The sequence below is a fragment of the Lathamus discolor genome, chromosome 5 (genome assembly GCF_037157495.1).
Source record: "Lathamus discolor isolate bLatDis1 chromosome 5, bLatDis1.hap1, whole genome shotgun sequence".
Classification (NCBI taxonomy): Eukaryota; Metazoa; Chordata; class Aves; order Psittaciformes; family Psittacidae; genus Lathamus; species Lathamus discolor.
The window spans coordinates 50,716,620-50,733,528 of record NC_088888.1 but is presented as its reverse complement, the minus strand read 5'-3'; the positions used below and the strand labels follow the sequence as shown (position 1 = coordinate 50,733,528).

Genomic DNA, 16,909 nt, shown 5'->3' with positions numbered 1-16,909 from the left:
TTGATGTCTATATGCAAACACAGACACAAGCAATTTGCAATGTTAATGTGTGAATTCCAAAACAAATAACACAACCCGTATTACACAAAGATACACAGTAGCTGCAAAATTGTGGGGGAAGTTATACACCAATAAAATAAGCGCACTGTGTTTAGCATAAAATAAGCAGATTTAGTAAACAAGAATTCTAACATCCATTAGGCAGAAACATTTCAGTGCAAAGGCCAGACTTGATGCACAAAAATGTCTTATATTATGCAGCATTCTAAGACAATTAAACCTGTGATGACACAAACCTGGTTCTCAGTAAGGAAATTAAGGAATAACTAAGGAAATTATTAAAATACCAGTTTCAATTAAAAAGCAAATAAAGTGACATATTAAATTTTGTCTATAAAAACAAATCTGTAAAATATTCAGAGCATGGAAATAAATAATCTCCACTAAAAGTTAACTGGAATTCAGGTTTATCCACCACTTAGGCATCTTCTGCAGCATTCAGCCTGCAGGTTTGTACTAATTCAAGGACTAAGGGTTACGAACAAAAGAAAAAACCTTCCCCTACTGCTTTTACACCAAACAGCATGTATTGCTTCTTCATGACCAAAAACAGGGAAACAAATGCAAATGAAAATGTATTTTAACATTAAAATCTAGCTACCTAACAAGATCCAAAGTTGTTTATTAGGGTATTAATCCCACAGTAAGACCCACGATAAATACATAATGCTGATGCACTGTGGTTTCAGTCACTTGTTTGAACTTCAATCTGCATGAAACCTATGGCAAAACTGAGGCCCTAGTACTATACATTGCCACCTACTACCTGTACATACCTGGCAGTGGAAACCATAGACGTACATTTAGGTGTATGTCCAGTTCAGGCTCTAAAATTATTAAAAATGCTAACAGGTTTTATGCAAAGAAGAGCAGGCAGAAGAATTAGAAAACAGACCAAACCAAAGGGAAGTTCAACAAGCATAAAAAAGAAGATTAAGAGGGAAAAAGCCCGCATGTATTAAAAATCTCTATCTACAATTAATTGGGGATTTAAGAGTATCTGGAACATAAGAAAACCAAACTACCTAAAAATGCACCAGGAATGATGACGCCAAACTCTGCATTAATATTTTACTTCTAAAAGTTAGAATTTCTCTACTAGAAGAAATTTTGGGAAAACTGAACTTTAGTGAACTCTCCACATAGGAGATTTTACCTCAGTGAGAAAAACAGACCTGGATTTCCAAGCAGCGGAAAGTTAGTATCCGGACTAACTACAGAGAAACTGATTGCTGAAAAGTGTTTCATGTTGTTCGAAAACCAGAATTTGTTATTAAAGCTAATTAATAAAAAAAAGTATGTCAGACTTGTATAGGGAATCTTCTGAGGAAATAAATCAGTTATGCTCCTGCTTATGAAGTTATCATATCATAATACACACACAGAATTGTATTATTTACACTTCAATGCTTTAAGGCACTCAAAATAGGTAACAAATTACTAGATTAATGTGTCTACTAGAACATAAACATTGCAGCACTTCTCATTATATAAAACTTTTATTAGCAAGAAACATTAATTTCATTCAAGAGGTCAGAGGTCACACTGCTCATAGTCCTAAATGACAACAATAACAACTAGACAAACAAGCAAAATATACAGAACACAAAATATGTACCTGAGAGCACTGGAACATGTTTTATTTTTATTTAAAAACTAAACTGCAGTGCAACCTGAAGTCAGGAATAAACCTAAAGTTGTTGTCTTCTTTTTGATATAACATGCTTGACAAAAATTAGATTAAAACTAGATGAAAATGTTATCTACTGTTCCATACTAGCTGCCAAGTTTAGCATGAGTAAGTGTATGGCAGTATATGAACAAATGTGTTTTTCCAATTGCAGCAGTATATTTATTGTACTTATTGCTGTTCAGAATCTAAAATAATGACACACTGGAAATATATCAAAAGTAGTAATGTGTACTAAAAGCAAAGTTGAAATATACATGCAGGTACTAATCTGACAAACAAGGGCACCAGAATCTGGTAATTATCAGGTTAAAAAAAAAGTGCAGAATGTCCCAGTTCTGATCTTCCAGCTAAAGATTCAAAGTAACAGCAATGGGCGCAAACAGTAGGAAAAAACATATTTCCATTACTGAAGAAAGCTTTCTCCAAAACAGACAAGTTACAGACACAAACAGCACTTATGGTTTGCCTCTTTTTTTTTTTTTTCCACTGAGTAAAGACTCTCATGCTAGAGTTGAAAGCATTTTTATTCCAATACCTTCCTGAAAGGCTGAGAATAAACCATGGAATCCTAGTGAAACTTCAAATTAAATACATGCAGCATGTATGTACCTACAAAACAGCTGGTTCAAAATTCTGAATATCACATTTTGAGAGCTGATGGGAAGTGCACACAATTTTAATTGCTTGCTTCCCTACAAGTTTGGTCCTATCAAGAGCTGTATATGTCCTACCACAATTAAAACTGTCAAAACCTGAGGTTAGTGAGTCTCAAAAACTAAACACATTTTTGTTGCAATACTGTAATCAGAATACAGATAGAAGAGAACAATTACATTGACTGGAAATATCAATTACAAAGACTGGCAATTTAGTTACATACCTTATCAGAAAATCTAACTTTAAGAACATTTACTAAAAGTTGTAATATAAAACAAGGTTCCCACTCCCCAACCTATACACCATGTAGCAAAACTAAATTACTTTACAAAATAATAATTCCGTGTTCTTGCCAATGAACTGCATCATCAATACCTAGAAAGATGTTTCAAGAAGTCTTAAAGTGTTTATAGGATTTTGTACATGCAATATGTATATACTGAAATTCAAGACTTTGCCAAAGTTAAAAACATTGTCAGTGAAAATTCGACAAATAATCAGTGCAAAGTTTACACACAAATTTGCTACCAAACAGTGAAAACTACAATATGTCAATTAAAAAAACTAAAAAACCTCATTGTGGATTAGAAATTTTTTTTTTAATATGCCAAGATATAAACACTGATTTCAGGTTTGGGTTTTTTTTTTTTTTAGTATTCTCTTGTAAAAGCTCTTTTTTGGTGAGCTTTCACAATATCATCAGGAGATGCAGATTTGAAGTCAAATGGTGTTATAGCAATTAAAGGACCAGTTTCCTTGGGTTTTACATCTTTTACTTGTCTACTGTATAGGAAAGCTTTATGCACACCAATTGTGCGCCGCTTATAACCTTTTGGAGGGTAACGGAGACATAAGGTTAAAGCAAAAGCTGAAGGTCTTGCACGCAGTGCCTTCACCCAGGAAAGTGACAAATCCTGCCCCTCAGAAGTAAGCGCTCTTTTGGGTTTTTTATTTGTTTTGGCAAAGGCAGAACATTTTCCTTGGTTTTCTTTTAAAAGTTTAATTTCAGGGCTTAAGACATTTGACTGTTCTACCACATTTTGTTCTGCAGATACTTCTGCATTTTTTAAAAGGACACTTAAATCAATGTTGGTTCTTTTAGAGGGCCTTAATTCAGTAACATTGAGCATGGAGAAGTCCGTCCTTTGTTGAGTTTTATCTACTTCAATAGTCTCTGCTATTAAATCCGAAAGTGACAAATTCGCAACCTCCTTTAGCGGAGAATCTTGACAGAGAGTTAGAGAAGACAAAGATCCTGTTAACTCTGGCATCCCACCTGAAGTCTGGGGTTGACTTACTAGTTGTGATAATGGTGAGGTTCCCAATTTCCTATCACTGAGATTTGCTGTTGACTGGGTATAAAGGTCAGCCAAAGAGTAACAGTGGCTAGCACTGCTTTCTTGGTGCTCCTGAAGTAAGTCAGCCAATGATGTATTTCCAGACCTTAACACTGGCAAAGCAGCCATGTCTGACGAGGAGCCTTCTTGTTTTCTACTTCGCACAACTGAAGAAAAATTTTCAAAAAGTTCATTCTTTCTATTTTCACTATCACTGACTTCATTATCAAGAATCAATTTTCCTAAAGTATTTGTTAAACATGGGTGACTGTAAAAACTTGCACTGCTTTTACAATCAGAAGTATTTGAGGAAACAAGAGGACTCATAGAATCACAAACCACATTCTGCATTAGCAAGGATTTCAGGTCTTGTGTTTCCTTGCATTCCAACTCCTTAAAGGAAGAATTTCCAGCTATGTCACTTCCTATGCTAAAGTAAACATCTTCACTGTCAGGAATCAAACTTAATGCATTAACACTTTCTGGTAGTTGATTCTCTGCCTGTTTATTCACAGGTTCACAAAATGATCCTTTACACAAATCATCACTCAAAGAAGATGAAAGAACAAGTGAAGAGGATTTCAATCCTTTCTTTTCAGGTGAAGTTATATTGGATTTTTCAGCATTAAGCAGCATTTTGTCATTTGTAATTAAAGAGTAACAAGTTGAACCACTTCTGCTTGCCAAGTTTCCAAAACCAGGTTTGTTGGTGTTGTCGGCAACATTTTCTACTGCACAAAAGAAACTGTCTGTATCCATACACATTTCTGGACAACAAAGTAAGTCTCCTTACCTTACAATAGCCAATAATTTTCAGATGGAAATGCAGTCACAATGAAATATCCGTTGTTTTTACCATTGACAGCAGCAACAAAAAAGAAATCAAGAAGAAACATGAAAAGGCATTTAATTACTAAGTGTTACCCAAATATATGCAATGTTTTACAATTAAACTACAGGTATCTACCGAAATGAATAGAGGTATCTAAGAAAGTTTGAGAATCAGCAAACAATGACAGTAAAGATGACGAAGGTTTAAGCATAAATCAAAATAAGCTACTGCATAAACACTAGCAAAAAAAGGAAGGTATTGGGTATGTCAGTTCACAAACAAGTAACTGAAGTACATAAATCTTGAAGACATTGTCCAACATGCAGGACATCTATTAATTCAGTTAAGTCATATATTATAAATCAGAAATTCACTGTGAACTACAGATGGCTGCAGTTTGAATTTAAGCTGATGCTAAGGTGTAATCTTGCCTTCTAACTCAAGAAGAGAAACTGTTTCTTTTACATGTTATTTAGAATATAGGAACAGGAGAGTAAATTGGTCTTTTTAATTTTTCTAATAAATGACTCATACAGTAACACATCCTCAGAGCTTGTAAGCCAAAATTAAACTGTACATAGAAATGAATCGTCTTGAATGTAAACAATTAAATAGAAGTATACCTTTTGTCTTCTTTCCTACAATCAAAGTGTCCTCATTCTTGGTCTTCACATGTTGCTTACTGCCTTGTGAAAGCACAAGATCCAAAGCCTTCTGTACATCAAATTTACTATCCAGTACTGCTTGCACCATTGCTTGCTCTGGTACAGACTCTGCCAAAACTTCTCTCATTTGATCAAGGCATGAATTAAGACGGGCTAAAAGAGACATATTACTGTTATAAGCTGCACCAAAAAAAAAAAAAAAATAAAGTCTTAAGTGGCCTAACCACTAGCACCACACATCTGATAAACAAAAATTGGAGAAAATTATCACAGTAAAAGATAAAACCTTTAGAAATTAATTTCAATCTCACTTATTGCCATAATAAACTTTGCCCCCAAGCCCTGCAAAATATTTGACTCATTTCAGATATTGCTATATGGAATATTTCACTATTATTTATTAGTATATGAAGTCTCAATATTGACATACTTTGATGTTGTAAAACTAGCTATTTTCACTACACAAATAATCACCTTAAAATTACCCAAAGTAATTCAGGAAGTCAACAAGGAATCCGAATGAAAAGCACATTTTAAGGGTTTACAGATGCTATAATGAACACCTAAAGTAAAACAGCATTTTTACAGGCCCCAGGCTTCAACAACTAAAAACTCCAGAACAACACACCAGGTCTGAAACCATCTACAATCTTCACCTTTCCAACAACTGTAATACATTTTTGGCCGATAAAATCAATTTTCTATGGAGGATATTTCTGCAACTAGTATAAGCCTTGACTAAGGTAAGTTTTGTAAATCTTGACTTGCTGCACAAGAGACTGAAAATTCACCAAGCTGACATTCACTGAAAGTAGTGTGCTGGTCAGACACGCAAACACAAGAGAACAAAATATTCCTGAATATTACAGTTCCTGCCAGTTCAGATTTTAGAAAACAGGAACTGAAGAACAGGAAGACAACTACAGATTTTTTTTATTTGAACACCTCCTCAAAGACAGTGATGTTTAAAGAACTTTGCTAAGGGAATTCAAAACCACAGATCAGAACTCCGCTTATTATGTAGAGTTTATGGCTGCAGGACTGAATAGAAACCAAAGTCTAATGAATTCAAAACCGGGTAAGAAAAGATTATAGATGATACAGATATTGGCTACTGTTTCGAAGAAATTCATGACTTCAAAAACATCTCAAATACTGCTAATCACTATAATTTGGAATGCAACACAAGGAACTGATTATTCTACAAATATTCTAATACTCTTCCCTAAGCATCCATTTGCAGAATCAAGACCTTGAACTATATGGATGCTTGGCCTGAGCCAGTACAGCTGTTCTTATCTCCGATTTTCCTATCAATTTTCATTATTTCCAACTAGGAACATATTTCAATTTATGCAACTAAGTTACAAGGAGCATACAAAAAATAGTTATGAACTTGAATAATCAGCACTGAAGCTATGCTCATGAAGAGTGTTATTCTACAAGATTACAAAATTGTGAGTAGTGTCAGTCAAGTAACAAACATTTACACTAAGACTATTCTTAGTTAGTCCTGAATTCACAAAATACATTGTTCTGACAATTACTTATTTTCTATAATTACCTCTATCAACTTCAGTCAGTTGATGACTGGATGTAAAATAATCAGCAGTATCATCTGTACCTTCATAGCCATATTCTTCTTCTAATGGCTCAGCAAATGTCACTGGTTTGTCTCGTCTGGAGTAAATAAACTGAGCTGCTGCATTAGGTAAAAAACAAAGTATTATAAAAGAAGTCAAATCTTTTTTCTTCCTTTAAAAACAAATCATACCTAAAAGGAAAAAAACTTAGGGTGCTGACCTTTTGCAGTATTTCTGGGGGGAAGAAAGGGACACTACTGTATGACCACTACCTGACAGAATGCACAGAGCATACAGTAGTTCATAACAGAATATATGTCATTATCACAGTGAAACCACAGGCTAGACAATATCCTTGTATGCATGTAATGCAGCAATTCTGCAAAGTTCAGTATTCCAGCAAATTAAAATACTCCAGGTTTGAAAAACAGTATTTCCTATAGTAAATTACCACCTGTGGCCAAACATCTTGAGATCTCTCCTCCACAACTATTCTTTTCTACCTCAGTTACAAGTAAAAAAAAAAAAAAAAAAAAGGCCTGAAAATAATGTTGCTTTTACAGCACAGCATTGTGAAATTACAGTAACAATTTAATGGAGCTGAACACATTCTTCTCTTCTTGGAATTTCATTATAAATATAGCCCATGAGTTAAAATGTATATTCACACTAAACTTTAAATACATTCATAATTTCATTATGATTTAGCAACACATTAAGGTATATATAGGTAAACTTCTTGCTGCACATGAGCCCCACTTATTACATACCCTCAGAACTGTACAAAGTATAATGCAAACAAATTTCTTTATGATATGTAATATTCTCCCCAGCTCCGAAATACCTACTGAAAGCATATGTATATTCAGAAGTAGTATAGCCTTAGCAACTGTTTCCCATACACATACAAGTTCATATTCAATCTCCATAACTGAAGAAACTATTAATAGATTGCCATACAATCTACATCAGATTAATTTATAAATGAAGCATAAGTAAAAAGATTTCTTAGGAAAATTACTGTGCACAAACAAGAATTAGTTTTGCAATTTAGCAGTTTATCCTTGAGTAAAAAGTAAATATGTTGCACATTTTTATCACAAAACCAAGGCTAACACTCAGAAAATATCTGAAAACCTCTAGCAATTAAATTTAGAATTTGAATGCAAGACAATCTTTTGGGGAATGTTACTACAAATAATAAAAATACCTACCTAGATTTGCCTATCTAAAATCAATAGGATGACAGGGGAACTGATTTTTGAAGACCTAATTAACATAAGTAGCTGTGGCCTAGTCACAGACTACATCACAGTCTCAGTGGATTTAGATCCAGCCGACTTACCTGCAGTAGTACAGCTTCACAAAATCAGCCATAGTATTTTCAGGGCCTACTGAGATCTATAAACACTGCCACCAAATCTATGGAAACTCTTAAGGGATAATCTTGCCACAGATTCGGCTGGATAACACAACCTAATGGCTGTAGTCAGAATTCAGCTGGGTTAAGCCACTCTAATTACATCTTACCTGAGCACACAGCATCACTATTTTTATACCTATTCTACAACACTTCAAATGCCGGAAGGCTTATTAGCTTCACGTGATCTTGCATGAGGACTAGCGCTGCATCCAATAATCTAAAAAGACTCCATTGTGCAAAAGACCTCAATTACCAGGTGCAGAACCATAACTCTTAAACGCAGCTAGATCCTACTAATAATTTTAAAAGACACGTTTCAAGACTATCAACACATTACAATAAAACAGATCTTTACATTACCAACTACATTATGACCATCCAATAATCCAAAAAGACTCCATTAAGACATTGACTACCAGGTGCAGAACCATAACTCTTGAACACAGCTAGATCCTACTAATAATTTTAAAAGATACAAATGATTCAAGACTATCAACGCATTCCAATAAACCAGATCTTTACATTACCAGTTACCTTCTGACCATCCAAGATAATACACTTGTACGATTGAAGATGTGCCCAGTTGTCTAATGTGATTTCCAAAATTGCAACAGTACCTAGCACTAACTGACTTTAACAGGATTATAGCAGCTAGCCTCTTCCAAAAGTTTCATCAGCTTTTAAATATTGTTTTATTCTGGAAATAAAAATCAGAGTAAGAATCAGTGGACAACGTTTATATGTAACCATCTGAACTAACCTGTTGAAGGAGAAATGCAATAATCATCTTCTACAGATTGGCCATACACATCATCATCTTCAAAATCTATATGAAGCAGAAAAGTAAGGTTAGTCGGCACAATTTATAAATACTTAATAATTCTAAGCATAGTTTTTACACAAGGTTTTAAGAAATTACGTATCTCCAGTATTCCACAAGTGCCATTAAGAACTGTTTACTTACCTAGCTAAGAGATTCTAAGTTACAATAATAGAATTTTAACATTCAACATTTTATGCGTTAGGAAAACTGAAAATTTTCAAGAGGTGCCATACTTCACACCTCCTCCTGCAGCATCTCCCTTGGGAGGCTGCCCTTACAGTCCAAACGAGTTTCTACAGTTCCGCACATCTTTATCCATGGCACTTCTCTTGACATTTTTGCTTGACCTCTCAAGCAGTCAAGTCAGTCTTAACCACATATAGCTCAAATACGATCTACTCCAACAGCTCAGGATCAACATTTCTACTCTCAGCTTCTCTGGTCTATCATCACAGCTATCTACCTTTCAACTCAAGTTCAGCAAAACAAAAACACATTTCACAATTCTCTTTGAATATGCAAAATCGTTTCAGCCAATAAGCAAGATTCTTATAGAGTTACTTAAATATAGTCATATACTTCCCCTATTAAAAAAAAAAAAAAAAAACAAACAGGAATCAGTTATCAGGAAACACAAAGAAAAAGCAAGCTATCCCCCCCCCCAAACAATCCTAGTATTCTGTAAATCTTGAAATTTATCATTTTCATCAAGTAATAACGAAATATATGGAAAAAAAGTAATGAACTATTTTTAAAGATGTTATTGTATACACTTGCCAGTTTCACAAATAACATGCACTGTCTGTTGGTTTAAAAAAGTCAGAGGAAAAAAAGCAGCTACCAGCTAATAAAAATATCTGCACTCTGCTACCAACTTACAAACCCGGGACATTACAAACACTGTATATCCATCTACAAAACGCTTGGCATTTTGGGCATTAAAGATTAATTTATGTCAAAGTAAACTTTACTCCATAATTAACTAATTTTAAAAAAAATGTCAACCAAAGGCAGTAGCTAAAAGGGCTGGCACAAGTGTGTGAAAGTTTGGTAAAAGACACAGGAAGCTACTTTGGAAATTAAGTATCACAGGATAAAGAAAACATATTAAAGGCTTGGTTTGATTGTTTGTCTTAAAAAGAAAAGTGCTGTTATCTATCTTTTGATCATGTTTAAAAGGACACAATTGTCTCCTGGTTCCATGCTTGGGCCAATTAATCTATAAAGTCTAGAGAAGAGCTATACATTTTTTTCAAGGTTAAGAGCACTTTTTATAAATTGGTGAATACTTGGAGAATGTCAAGGGGAATTCCAAGATGACTTGTGTGAATGGCTAACATTCACAGTTAGTAGTAAGTGAAATCAAGGGAAGTCTTGTCAGTGTGCATTATCTCATCATTTGTATATCCCACATTGTTTTGACTTCTAGACTAAGAAAAAGACACACCTCCATGAAAATAGCTTGGCTTGCACTGACCACAAAAATAATTACTAACGAAATGGCAGAAGTTACAGAGAACAGACCAGAAGCTGCAGAAGCATTCCACAGTATCAACAGCTGTATCAACAATATACTCTCAACTGGAGTATCAACATTCAGTTCTGATCACAATACTTCAAAAGGAGAGGGCAGAAATAGAATACAAGTCAAATGAAGTCCACAAGGTTTTAGGCCTTAAAAGGCTTCCTATGAAAGAAGACAAAAAAGTACTGCAAATATTTCTTTTTGAAACCAGGTAAATAATTGTGCCAGAAGTATTACAGAATTGTAAGAGGCATAAGAAGAATTTATGGTATTATATTAAATAAGGAAAAAAAAAAAAAAGGAAAAAAGTGTACTTCATTTGGGACAGAAATGATCATATGTGACTACAAAAGTAGCATAAGGTCTATGTATAAAGACCACACCTATACACACTTCCAATTAAACCTGATATGTAATGCAACAGTAAAATTTTCAAACAGCAATTTAAGCCTTATTTGGCTACAGCAAATTACTATGTATCTCAGCAACCTCATTAAAAGAGGTTCTAATTAATGACTGGGCATGCTACTTCACAGACGACAGAGATTCAGCTGAAATCAAGATTTTCACCAATTTGTGATGAAAACAATATCTAAAGGATGAAAGAATCAAGCAGCAACACCTCCAGTCTCGTCTAAAATTTTGCCTGTATTAGGTAAAATTGCACTAGTAAAACCTGCAAGGTAAGCCACACAGATGTCACGGCTCACATGGATTTACATGACTTCCCAAAAAACCTCCATGATCATGATGCAAAACCAAATTTGTGCTACTACAAGTGTTCACTAAACAGCAACAGACCAAAGGCAGGCAAAAGTATTTGTCGCAATTTTTTATATAATCTGACAAAGTGAGGCAACAAAACAGCTGCTCCCATACCAAAGATTTTAAATACCAGTATCAACTGGAAGTGCGTCCATTTTCCCACAGTCCAAGCCAACACAAAATAGAACCTTTGAGAAAAAGGGATGCCATTTACAGTCTGCTGAAGTTAATGGAGAAGACACAGAGAAAGCTGCAGTACTACAGGTACCAGCCAAGATTTTACAAAAGACCACATTCATTCCATTCAAGTTAGTATAAAATGGCAGCAAAGCGTCTGAAAAACAGGTTCATCCCGAGATGCTCAACTCCACTTTTTACAACTACATTTATTCTACAAGTAACAGCTGTTGCTTCTGATCTATTATTGTGGCTGATCACCAGCAACAACTTGCTGCAGTGAGACTGGTAATACAAACTTTTAAGCTTCACAAGACTGAAGAAGGGCGGGTTCAATTACATTGACACCTGTGAAAGCGGCCAGCTTGAGACAACGCAGGTAACCCCCACCGTGGCTCGGCCTGCGCGCCAAGGCCGCGCTTTCCCCGCCTGGGAGCTCCCGGAGCCCCGGCCGCAGGATGCAGCCCCGAAGGGCAGCGGAAGCGCGCCGCTCAGGCGGGAGGAAACGGGCCCAGCGGGGGGGAGATGGGGGGTGGAGGGAGAAAAGATGGGGCGAGGCCTCGCACGGAGCCTCATCCAACCCCCGGGGAGAGGAGGAGATGCCTCTCCCCTCCCACCGCCCTTAACAGCCCCCCGCGCCGTCCCCTCCACTCGTGTGGGCCCCGCCACATCCAACAGGCACTGCCGCACACCCAGCGGGGCGGAAAAGCCCGCCGGAGGAAAGGGTGCAGGCAAGAGATAGGGGGAGCGCGAAGGGGCCGGCGGTGCCCCGCAGTTCTGCCACCTGCTCCTGTTCGCCACTACCTTCGTCGTAGTTATAACCTCGGACGTTCCTGTGCCGGGACATGATAGTTGCGGCGGCTGCGGCGGCCGCCTGGCTCGCCCGCGGAAGCGATAGCACGGCAGACCTAGGGCGCCATGTCGATGTTCGGCGGGCCTGGCGGAACACTTCCGCGCAGGCGCATATAACACGTAGTCGCGCTTCTGCGCATGCGCGGTGTTTGCGGCGTCTAATCCGCCGGTGGCGGGGGGTGAAGTGTGGTGGTTGTTTGGAGTTGTCCGCATTCTGCCCCTGCCGTGGGCAGGGTTTCATGTCAGCATTGGGCGCACATGGGTTGGCCTGGCCTGGCTGAGTCGGCCACCGCGGGCTCTGCGCCCCTCACCGCGGCCCAGGCAGCCCGCCTGCGGCCTCCGCTGATACCGCGAGGGAAGGGCAGCCGCGCGGCAGCTTCCGGTGGCGTCGTGCTCAGGCCCGGCCAGGTTTAAGGCCTGGAAGTCTCAGCTGCCCCCTGGCAGGGAAACAGCCGCGTCCTCGCAGTGCTGCAGCCGACGCATCCGGTCTCCCCTCTACCGAGCCTGCCGCGGGTCTGATCCTGCAGTCAGATGCAGTCTTGACATTCAAAGCGTAGCCTTCATTGCGACATCATTATTCACACTTCAAAATGTGATGAACTGCTACAACCGTATGCGCACATATGCAAGGAAGTGTTTTTAAAATTATTCAAAACAGTTGCACCATTGATGTCAGCACAGCATTCTGTGTTGGCCAAAGTTCACTGAGAGTATGCTTGTTGAACCACACTCTGAAAATGCTGTTTCTGTATTTGTGTACCACTGCAGGAGCAGTCTGAAAGGCTTTAGAATTAACTAGATGGGTTTTGGGGTTGGTTTTTTTTCAACTCTGGAGCTGAAACAGCTCAAATCATTGTGGCTTGTTGATGACCACTAGCCATAACAATCCAGTGACTTGACTAGTAGGCAGGATTAAATGAGCTGGCTGTAGATGAATGCAAACTGTATGAATAACTGGCATCTCCATTGACAATGTTAAGCAGCAAAACATCAAACCAGTGGGCTCCATGGAGATCTTCATTTGACTTCATCAGCACATTACTTCAGGCACTGTCTAAAGCAGTTTCAGCCTTCAAGTGCTGTTGCAGTGCCAAGGGATCAGGTAATCAAGGAACATCCCTACAGCCACTCCTCTTGCTGGGTCAGGGAGAGAAGGGCAAGCAGAGAAGACTGTAAGCTTTGGTGGCAAAGAGAAGTGGGAGAGACATCCCAGTTTACAGGTTCTACCAGTGCTCCCTGCTGACAGACTCAGCTGCCTCTGCACCATCCAGCCCAGTTGTTCCTCAGTTACCTGCATTCACCTTATTCTCAGGAGCTAATAGGCAGACTCACAATAGTATTTCTCAAGTCCAATGTCTCCATCTTCAAGACCTTTAATACTTAATTTACCATCTTTTTACCCAGTCTTGACCATGCCAGAAATCCAGCCTCCTCCAGCCACCTGCATGACCCAGGTGTCCTCCGATAACCCACCACGTAGCCACACATCCCTACAAACACACATACCCTGGGTTTGTAACTGCCACCTAACTATTGTCTCATCCTAGCCCACATGCCAAAACTGTCACTATCTGTAACTCCACATCCTTCCTGGCCACAACCAGAGGCAGGGTGTGTTAAACATAAGCCAAAGGTTGTGTTCATATACAAATTATATGCAAATGTGCAGATTGTTTCCTTATGTTATTTGCATATTTCTGACTAACTTGTACAGAACAGCAGATGCAGCTGCACAAACTTAGGATCTATATAATATCTTTCATGTGATGCTAAGATTGATACAGAGTTGGTGTCCTGCTGACCTTTAGTGACACAAATGTTCTCTGCAGCAGAGGTTCGACAGAAGTCGTATTGATCTGTATCTGTCCCAGTCTCTTGATGTGGGTCAAAGATACAAAAGTGAAGAATTGCTGTCATACATTATGATTTAATATTATATGGCCAGTGTGACACACTTCTAAATTCAAAACCTGATTCTGAACGTGCTACCTGAGCCTTTAATGAAGTAACTTAAGATGCTGTAGCACTACAACCCTCCTGCCAGTCTGCCTCCAGCAGCTTTACTTTGGAAATGGCACTCTTTCCAGCCTCCAAAATTACTTACATCCCATTTTTCAGATGTTAAAAACTCCAGTAAATTTTCAGTCATGTACATTTAACTCTTTTTTTTCTTTCAAGTAGTGTAATTTCTTATTTCACACCTGACCATCTTATTGCAAAGATGTTTTTTATCTTTCCTATTTGTGCTTTTTACACAAATCATTAGGTGCTTAACAAATAATAATTTTTTCATGTTTGAATTTTATGTTCACTTTTATTGTTATTGCTCTTGATTTTCAGTGACTGTGGCCTCCACAGATATGACTCACATTTTATTTGCTTGGTAGTAAAATTCGACATTGTTTTCAAGATTTCAAAAACAATAAAATAAACAATAGTTGTAAAAGTATGAAGATGATCTAAGGCCAGTGTAGGAGATGATACACTATGTAGTCTTTCCATGGAATTAACAGGGAACTTGGAAGGCTGCTGGTTTTCTTCATTTAAAGTTTATTAAGTTATATCACATGAAGACCTGAGGAAAGAAAAAAAAAAAAAAACACAAGAACAACATTTTCCTACAAAAGCACAATTATTTCATATCATAGCACTATCTTCGAAGAGTCACAAATACACTGTGATCATTCCATGCCTATCCTTAACTCTTAAGACCTGTGTAAATGTTTTAGGGAAAGGTATGTAAGAAACAGTAAGCCTTAGTCCTTAAGTCCTAGCTATGCCTCAGTTAGTGCTATTTGTAAATGAATGCAAGGCTCAGGAAAGATACTCATCTGATAGCAAAACAGTCTATAACTAAACATTATTTCTTCAGCAGCAATTAAAGCACCATTAGAGAACCTTGTCCATCTGGTTTCTGCATTTCTGACCAGGGAATGACTAACCACGTCACTTCTGGTAAACACTACAAGTGTTCATTTCCTTCCTGTACACTGAGATTATATATTACTTTAAGGTGTGTGCATAAAGAAGAGAAATAAGACCATCAGTCTCAATCCAGGCAGCAGCATTACTGGTAGTTGTGGGGTTTTTCAGCAGTCTCCTGGGCACTCCCAGCCCCAGCGCTACTAATAATTTTTTTAACAGTAAAAATTAATAAAATATTTAATAATGTATTTTAGCTAAGCAGAAAGTCTTTTGAATTATGTTATTTCTTCTTAAAGTTACCCATCTTTTTGTAGTTTTAAAGTACTTAGTTAAATATAATTCGGTCTATTTCATTATTGTTTCCTTTAAAACCAAAGTTAAGCAAGACCTGCTCTGGGGAAAAAAAACAACCCAACATGATTCCAGATGTTATACCACACTATGCGGTGTGGGTTTTAAAATATAGATATCATCAGTGTCACTAAGCACTCCTCCAGCCTATAAATTATCTCACTAGATCAAAAGAACCATAACCAATAAATGTCTGCTTTGTTTAAAACTACACCATCTAGAACAGAAGCTGATTTAGGAGTCAGAAAACAAAGAGCGTTAATAAATGATCATTTTGTACACATGGTAAATAAGAAGTGTCTCCAATTTTCCACAGTATGAATTAGCTTGTTAAATATACTTACTATTTCTTTGAGAATGGATCAGTCTGCAGAACAAGTTTCACATGCGAGTTTGTGATTTATGTTAGTCAACACCTTATGCAATTTCAAGAGTATCTAAGTTAAATATCAGCTGATGGCAAATGGTAACATAATGGCAAGTGGATCTGGAAAAGTTGCCAATTTGGATGGTTTAACACAGAATTATAGAATCCTTTGGGCTGGAAAAGACTTTTAAGATTATCGAGTCCAACCATAAACCTAGCACTGCCAAGTCCACTGCATTTGTGTTCTTCACAAGTATTTAAACTTACTGTTACAATGAAGAATAAAAATATTTCAGAGACTTTAGCTATGTCTCTACTTCCCAAAACACATTGGGCTCAATCCCCAATTCCTCTGTCATCCTGCTGCATCCCTACTGGCTCTCAGACTGTTCTGATCTGCAGTTTACCCAGAAGTCAGCCCAGAAAGGGAAGTTTAGCCTCTGGAAGGAGGGGAATTGCCTTGAAACACATGTCTGTGAGACCATGACTTCAAATTCAAGTATGGTTGCCAAGAGCATGGCACTATAGCCACTGTGAAGGACTTGCTGAAAATCTCTGTTCAATTGTTTTTAGCACTGAACACAAATTAAAAAATAAGATACGATTACAGCAGTGTGGCATTCACTTTAGTTAGTCTGTGAAGTATGTTATTGATACAGTGAAGTAAGACATGAGAATCATCAGGGGCATGGGAAATCACTTACATGAAGAAAGACTAAAAAGATTAGGAATGTGTCTTACAGAGGAGATGTATAAAATGGGACATGACCAAAGTATATACTAGGGAATGGCTCGGAAACAGCCACTGGGTTTTTTTTCATAGTAAAAGAGAAAATTCCTTGAGATTGAAAGAAGGCAAATTTCAAACTGATAA

The 16,909-nt window shown here is 37.6% G+C and overlaps 1 protein-coding gene across 3 annotated transcripts in view; it reads right to left on the bottom strand.

Moving 5' to 3' along the window:
- The window catches only part of HBS1L (HBS1 like translational GTPase), a 56,036-nt gene extending 43,536 nt beyond the window's left edge, over nucleotides 1–12,500 (bottom strand). For 2 of the 3 annotated variants that reach the window (XM_065680824.1, XM_065680823.1), the window contains exons 1-4: nucleotides 12,345–12,500; nucleotides 9,011–9,076; nucleotides 6,809–6,946; nucleotides 5,203–5,397 (exon numbers count right to left, since the gene is read on the bottom strand). In XM_065680824.1, the coding sequence (XP_065536896.1) occupies nucleotides 5,203–5,397; nucleotides 6,809–6,946; nucleotides 9,011–9,076; nucleotides 12,345–12,387 (442 nt within the window). In that variant the 5' untranslated portion in view covers nucleotides 12,388–12,500. Of the gene's footprint in view, nucleotides 1–1,540; nucleotides 4,536–5,202; nucleotides 5,398–6,808; nucleotides 6,947–9,010; nucleotides 9,077–12,344 lie in introns of those variants that run through there. The other variant, XM_065680825.1, reaches the window with a different exon arrangement.
- Between the last annotated feature and the right edge of the window lie 4,409 nt (nucleotides 12,501–16,909).